Source organism: Oryctolagus cuniculus, chromosome 5 (genome assembly GCF_964237555.1).
Source record: "Oryctolagus cuniculus chromosome 5, mOryCun1.1, whole genome shotgun sequence".
Lineage (NCBI taxonomy): Eukaryota > Metazoa > Chordata > Mammalia > Lagomorpha > Leporidae > Oryctolagus > Oryctolagus cuniculus.
The window spans coordinates 133,186,011-133,193,269 of record NC_091436.1 but is presented as its reverse complement, the minus strand read 5'-3'; the positions used below and the strand labels follow the sequence as shown (position 1 = coordinate 133,193,269).

Here is a 7,259-nt window from a genome sequence, read left to right as displayed (position 1 = left end):
CCCCACTTCTCCCTATCGCTGGTGTCTCACGTGGGTCAGGGGTTGTAGGGCGGCACAGGTGTAACGCGGCACACAGGATGGTGCATCTGTGACGTTGATGACGATGTGGCCCACTGCTGCTGACTGCGGGCCATAGTTCATTAGCTGGAATTCTCTAGATTACTTGTGCAGACAATGCCAGCCTCCCCCATGGCATGCTCCAAGAGTACAAGAAACATCACAGTCATTTTTCCTCACTGTTAATTCAAGTAAAGAAAGACCACTAAATAGCACCAGTCTTGTTTATGACAGTCGCCGGGGAATCCGTGTTTTAGCAAGTGCCGAGCTGGTGCCAGGAGCCAGCAAGGCCACCTGTGACCCCTGCAATTGTCTTTCCTAGATGCTGCCTACCTCAGTTCTCCCTCCAAGAGAGTGATTTTTCCCCGGGTGGAAGTATACTGCCAGATCGAACTTGCCCTTGGCAATGAGTGTCCCGAGCGCAGTCAGCTGGACCTCCAAACACAGCAGGTCCGTCTGGAGGAACCCGTACATCACACACAGTGGGCTCCCAAAGGAGACGGGAGGGGTGGCCCCGGCCCGGCCGTGTCCCCACCTCTGCAGACTTCCGAATCCACGTGTGGGTGTCCTGTGGAGTCGCCTGTTTCCCCCAACCGTGTCTTCATTGGAGCAGTCACCTGCATCCCCACTGGTCTCATCACTGGCATGTTCTCCAACTGACTTGCTCCCTGAGCCACCCATGTCACCTCCAGATATGCACCTGAACTCCAGCTCAGCCCCTGGCTTGTCACCGCCCATCACACCACCAGGGCTGCTACCCGTGTCACCTCAGCGGCAGGTCCACATGCCTGGATCACCACTCAGACCCCCTCCCTCCCAGTCATCCACATCACCCTGTCTAGCCCCAGGGCCCCCAGCTGTGGGGCCATCTCAACCACCGCCCCGCGATTCCTCTCCAGCACCACCTGCACAGCCATGTGTGGAGGAACTGGGACCAGAGCAGCCCCCAGGTAAGCCATTTTCTGGGGTTCTCCCGGCGTCCCCCATCTGGAGTCCCCCAGTCCAGTGTGCAACAGCATGGTGCGGACCCTTGTTGCTTTAGAGGAATGGAACAGTTAGCTGGCAGCTCTCGCAGCTCTGCCTGCTATGAGGAAGGGCACCACAAGGGGGCAGTGCAACTGAGGTTTATTCATCCCTTAGCTCACGCCTAAGTGTGGTCCCCACCAGCAACAGCAGCCTGACTTGGGAACTCGCTAGAATGACAGCTCCCAGGCCCCACCACAGACTGAACAAAACACAAGCTCTGGGGCTGGGGCCCAGCTGCCCCGGGCCAGCCTCCTGCTGTCACTCACCCACGTTTCAGAGCCACTGTTGCCGTAGGCTCGCTGTGACAGCCACGGTGCGGGCAGTGCTACTCAGACTGGGCCTGCGCGCGGGGCACATCTGGCCTGTGTTCTCAGCCCAGGGGGGTTTTGCTCCAAGGGCATGTTTCGCAACAACTGCAGACACTTTTGATTGTCCGTCTCCTGGTGGGTAGAGGCCGGGGATGCTACTAAATATCCTCTAGTACGCGGGGCAGCTCCCCCCACCCCATTCCGCAAAAGAGTTATCCGACCCTTGACGCCAACAGACGTGAGGCTGCTGCCAGCCTGCAGTGGAGCCGCAGCAGCAACACTCCAAGCCACTCCCCAAGGTGGGAGATGGGCAGCAGAGGGAGGGGTGTCAGTCATTTAATGATGCCCTGGGCAGTGCATGGGGGTGGGGGTGGGGATTGCCAAATCCCTGACTTGGGCCTGAGTGTGCAAACTGAGAAACAGAGAGAGAGAGAGAGAAACAGCTCCTATTCACTGGTTCATTCCCACAGTGCCCACCCAGGCTGGGGCTGCACCCAGGCTACTGTCAGGAGCCAACAGCTAGAATCTTGGCCACTTGGGTGCCACCTGCTGGCGACTGGAATGAGGGGCTGGAGCGGGCGCTGAACCCAGGCACTCTGGCGTGGGATGCAGGCTGCCCATCCGGTACCTAACTGGCCCCTCTGCTGTTTTTAACCGCTATGCTCGATGTACTGTTGTGATCTCGAATATGCACGAAGTCTCAGGTCGCCTCTCTTTTCACCTGCAGCTTCCCCTGCCTCTTCTAGTCCCAAAGGCACAGCGCTGCGGGTTCAGCCGAAGGAAACCATCAGCAAGGCATCAGCACCGTACGTCTCCTCCTCTGGCTGGGGCGAGGTGGCCCAGCTCAGCTCAGCCGGCCTGGGAACCCTGGACTGCTTCCCCAGTTTGTGTGATGAAGTCCACCTTGTGACATCTCACAAGCCATGGGGTGGGAAGGAGCCTGCTGGGGTGACATCTCGTTCTCAGGCTCCCTCCCGTGCATGCTGGGAAGGCACCTCTGAGTGCAGTGGGAGAGCGTGCGTGCTTGCCCGGTGTCGCTCTGTGGGGCTGGGGGGCCATCTGCTTCCTGGCCTGCAATAGCTCCTGCCTGCCAGGTTAAGGGAGACTATGGAAGATCTTCCTTCATCCAAGTTCATTTCCACTAGCAGGGCAAGAGGCTGGTGGTCCCGCACTCTCGGTTAGCCCCAGAAAACCACTGCTGTGATGCCCATCTGTTGTCTGGCTGTGTGATGTATATCCATGGTCATCTTTGCAGGAATACGAACGGCCTGAGGATGGCTATTTCTTTCAAGTTCCCTGGCTCACTCGCAGGCTGGAGGCCATTGGTTTAGCAGTGGAAGGCGCCAGCAGAGATCAGAGCACGGGTCGCCGGCTTGTCTCCCCCATTCCTTGCCTTGCCACACTGCGGCACCAGGAGGGCAGGGCTGGGGGCAGTCCCACTCCGGGGACCTGCACTCCAGCTCATATCAAACTTATTAAAATGCGCCCACTTTCCACGTGACCTCCGATTTGAACTATAAAACTTTTTGAAAGAGTTTGTATAAAGTTGATGCTTTTTTGTTCACATGGTTTGAGCTTTTTTGCTTTTTTGTACATGTGACTGTGAGTTTCAGCTCCTACCTGGCGTGATGTTACTAAGATCGATTATCCACTGATTACCAAACAAGCCCACATAGTAGGGGAGCATGGACCCCCAGCCAGGGCCAAGCATCGCGGTGTTCCCGTATCTGCCTTCTGGGCAGGAGCAGGGCCCTGATCCTGAGGACAGAGGACCGGCCAGTAACAAAGCTTCCTCCCTCCCCAGGGACCGCCCTGCCGGGGACTCCTGCTGGGTGACCAAGGTATTCAAGAAGAGCAAACCAAAGACAAGCAGCCCCAGAAGAGGCTTCCCAAGACCTCCCAAAAAGCCAAGCAGCGACATGCAGTGAGCATGACCTTCTGGGGGAAGTGGGGTTGGCAGGGAGGCTCCCAGGAGAATAAGGGGCACCAGGAAGGAGAGAGCTTGGGCTTTGGAGCCAGACACATGCGTGGCCGGGGCACCTGGTCTCTCCAAGCCTCCGTTTCCTGATCTGTAAAGTGGGGAGGATCCCAGTTCGGAAGGTTGGGAGAGGTGAATGCCACTGACTACACGAATTGATAGCTGTATCACAGCACTCAATAGTTAGCAAGTCTAATGGTTCTGCAACTCTTGCAACTTGGCCAGCTACCTCTCAGCTTCTGAGTAGGCACTCCTTAAAAGCTAAACTAGCGGGACGGGTGCTTGACCAGGAGGGTAAGAGGACCTGGGCTCCAGCTCTTGGTTCCAGCCCCCTGCTGATGTGCACGTTGGGAGGCAGCGATCAGGGCCCAAGTAGTTTCCATTACTGCTGCTCCCGTGGGAGACGTGGATTCCCCCCGCCCCCAGCTTCAGCACCCTGGCCTTCGCAGGGTTTGGGAGAATGAACCAGAGGATGGGACAACTCAAGCTCGCTCTCTCTCTCTCTCTGTCTCCCCTCTCAAACAAAAAACTAAAACCTGCAAACTAGGCATGTGGGTACCTACATGCCTACTAGAAATCTCACCTCCCAGAAGTTCATATTTTGGTAAATATCATTCCATATTTTTTAAGCACACACAAACATATTTTTAAAAATGTTTTAAAGATTTATTTATTTGAAAGTCAGAGTTACACAGAAAGAGGAGAGGCAGAGGGAGAAAAGAGAGGTCTTCCATCCACTGGCTCACTCCCCTGTTGGCCGCAACACCCGGAGTTGCACTGATCCAATGCCAGGAGCCAGGAGCTTCTTCTGGGTCTCCCACATGTGTGCAGGGGCCCAAGGATTTGGGCCATCTTCTACTGCTTTCCCAGGCCACAGCAGAGAACTGGATTGGAAGTGGAGCAGCCGGGTCTCGAACTGGCACCCATGTGGGATGCCGGTGCCTCAGGCCAGGGCATTAGCCCACTGCACCACAGTGCCAGCCCCATATTTTTAAATTTTTATGATGGGACCTAGTGCTGTGGTGCAGTGGGTTAAAGCCCCTGCCTGCAGTGCTAGCATCCCATATGGTACCAGTTCAAGTCCTGGCTGTTCCACTTCTGATCCAGCTCCCTACTAATGCACCTGGGAAAGCAGTAGAAGATGGCCCAAGTCCTTGGACCCCTGCACCCACGTGGGAGACCAGGAAGAAGCTCCTGGATCCTGGCTTTGGATCAGCGCAGCTCTGGCTGTCGAAGTCATCTGGGGAGTGAACCAGTAGATGAAAGACCTCTCTATCTATCTCTATCTCTCTCTGTAACTGTCTTTCAAATAAGTAAAAAAAAACTTTAAAAAAAATTTTTATGAAAATGGTATCTTGTGCTACACACTGTTTTGTAGCCCAGTTTTTTTTTTTTTTTAAGGAGCAATCTGATTTTCTTTTTTAAAACATTTGTATTAATTTACTTTCATTTTCTATGAAGGGTAGAGAGACAAAGATCTAGACAGAGATCTTTCATCCACTGGTTGACTCCCCAAATGCCTGCAACAGCCAGGACAGGCCTAGGGCTGGGCCATGCTGCAACCAGGAGCCCAGAACTCAATGCAGGTGGCAGGGACCCAGGAATGTTTGCAGTCACCTGTTGCTTCCCAGGATACACCTTAGCAGGAAGCTGGATGGGAAGTGGGGGAGCCAGGACTCAAACCAGGCTCTCTGAGTTGGGATGTCAGCATCCCAAGCTGGCACCTAACCACGGCGCCAAATGTCCACCCACTGTAGCCGGCTTTTTAACTGCAGACTAAGGGCATAACTCCCCTCCATGTCATATCTACACTATAATAGCCATGGGTGGTAATAGATCCACCCTATCTCCTCGGTGTGGATATACTACTTACTGCCTCAATCCCCTACTGACGAACATTTAGTTTGTCCCCCACGTTTTTGCTATTATCAACGTTACTGTGAAAAACACTCCCCAAAATGCATCCTTGTAGACACACCCCAAGTGTCGTTCATTCGGCATTCTTTTCCAGAACTGGCATCGCCGGACCAGGTCTGGTGCTTGGTGCCAAACGGTTGCCCTGCGGGGGAACTGCGGTGCCCTATACCCCAGCAGCAAATGAACGGCGAGAGACCCCCGCCCGCACCACTCCCCGACAGCGGGCAGCTCAGCGCCCCCCAACCCACCTGCAATTCTGAGATCGAGGAAGCTCTGAAAAAATCACGAACAAGGCAAAAGCCTCTTCGAGGCAGGCATGGAGTTATTTATGGCCATTAGTACCCCTGTGGCACACATTTCCATGTCCTTGCCGAAAGTCAGGCCGGTGTTGCATTATGGGGTGTTTCTCACTGGGGAAGTTACAGACATATGACAAATGCACTGCATTTTTCTAAAATCTGAAAAATTCTGAATTCCACAGCACACCAGTCCTCAAGGGCTTCGGATAAGAAACTGGGGGCCTGTCTCATCTTTTAATTTTTTTAAGATGTATTTATTTATTTATTTGAAAGTCAGAGTTATAGAGAAGAAGAGGCAGAGAAAGAGACAGAAAGAAAGTGTTCCATCTATTGGTTCACGCCCCAAATGGCCACAACAGCCAGGGCTGGGCCAGGCTGAAGCCAGGAACTTCATCCAAGTCTCCCATGTAAGTGCAGGGGCCCAAGGACCCGGGCCATCTTCCACTGCTTTCCCAGGTGCATTAGCAGGAAGCTGAATCAGAAGTGGAGCAGTCAGGACTCAAACCAGTGCTCATATGGGATGCTGGCGCTGCAGGTGGCAGCTTTACCTGCTAGGCCACAGCATCAGCCCCTCACCTTCTCATTCATTGCAAACTGATGGGTGAAAACTAACATTTCCATAGAATAGGTGGCCAGTGATCACAATGCCATGTATTAAGTAAACCTTTTCCTGCTGACTTGAAATAGCACCTGTTTTATGCAAAATTTCTCATCAGTGTTGGGCCTGCTCCATTGCCTATCCATTCCTGAGTAGGAGCAAAGTGTTTATTTGTTTTAGAGATTGTTTATTTGATTATTTATTTGAAAGGCAGAGTAAAGACAAAGATCTTCCATCTGCTGATTCATTCCCCAAATGACCACAACAGTCAGGTATGGGCCAGGCTGAAGCCATGAACCAGGAACTCCATCCAGGTCTCCCATGTGGGTGGCAGCGCCCTAAGCACTTGGGACATCTTCTGCTGCTTTCCCGGGTGCATTTGCAGGGAGCTGGATCAGAAGTGGAGCAGCCAGGACTCGAGTGAGCACTCCAATATCATATAAGCGGCTGCTTAACCTGCTGCGCTGTAACATCGGCCCCAGTACAGTGTTTTAACTGCTGAGCTTTTCACTGGTTTGAATGTCTGGGGGGGTGGGGGGAGCAATGTATTTCTGGTAAGATTAGGATTCCAAAAAAGCTTTTGATTGGCTTAATATTGTCGCTCCCCCTCTTCATGGAGGAACGACACTAAACCCTGCCTAGGCTTCATATCCGAGTCACGGCACCAATATGTCGCTCCCCGTCTTCGTGGAGGAACGACACTAAACCCTGCCTAGGCTTCATATCCGAGTCACGGCACCATTATGTCGCTCCCCCTCTTCGTGGAGGAATGACACAGGACCCTGCGCTGTTCTTTTGTCTGCTCGGCCCTCCCCGGGTTTGCTGCTGGTTCTTCCCGGGCTGGCTACCGTCCCTTCCACCTCCGTGGAAGGGCGGTTCCCCCTGGCCACTTTCCCCACTTCCGCGGGGAGCGGCACACCGCCGGCCGGCTCTCTCGGGGGCTGCACAGGTGTTCCTCTTAGATGTTCCCCTTAGATGTTCCTGGTGCATGCCGTCTCTCTCCTCCTTTATAGTCCTCCTCCGCCAATCCCAACTCGGCTGCCCACACGCCGAGTACGCTGCTCTCCTCCAATCAG

General features: G+C 53.9%; 1 protein-coding gene across 1 annotated transcript in view; it reads left to right on the top strand.

Annotated features, from left to right (window-relative positions):
• The window catches only part of PNPLA1 (patatin like phospholipase domain containing 1), a 44,164-nt gene that overhangs the window by 33,800 nt on the left and 3,105 nt on the right, over nt 1–7,259 (top strand). The window contains 4 exon segments of the mRNA XM_008262834.4: nt 380–660; nt 662–1,007; nt 2,119–2,197; nt 3,196–3,315. Of these exon segments, the coding sequence (XP_008261056.2) occupies nt 380–660; nt 662–1,007; nt 2,119–2,197; nt 3,196–3,315 (826 nt within the window).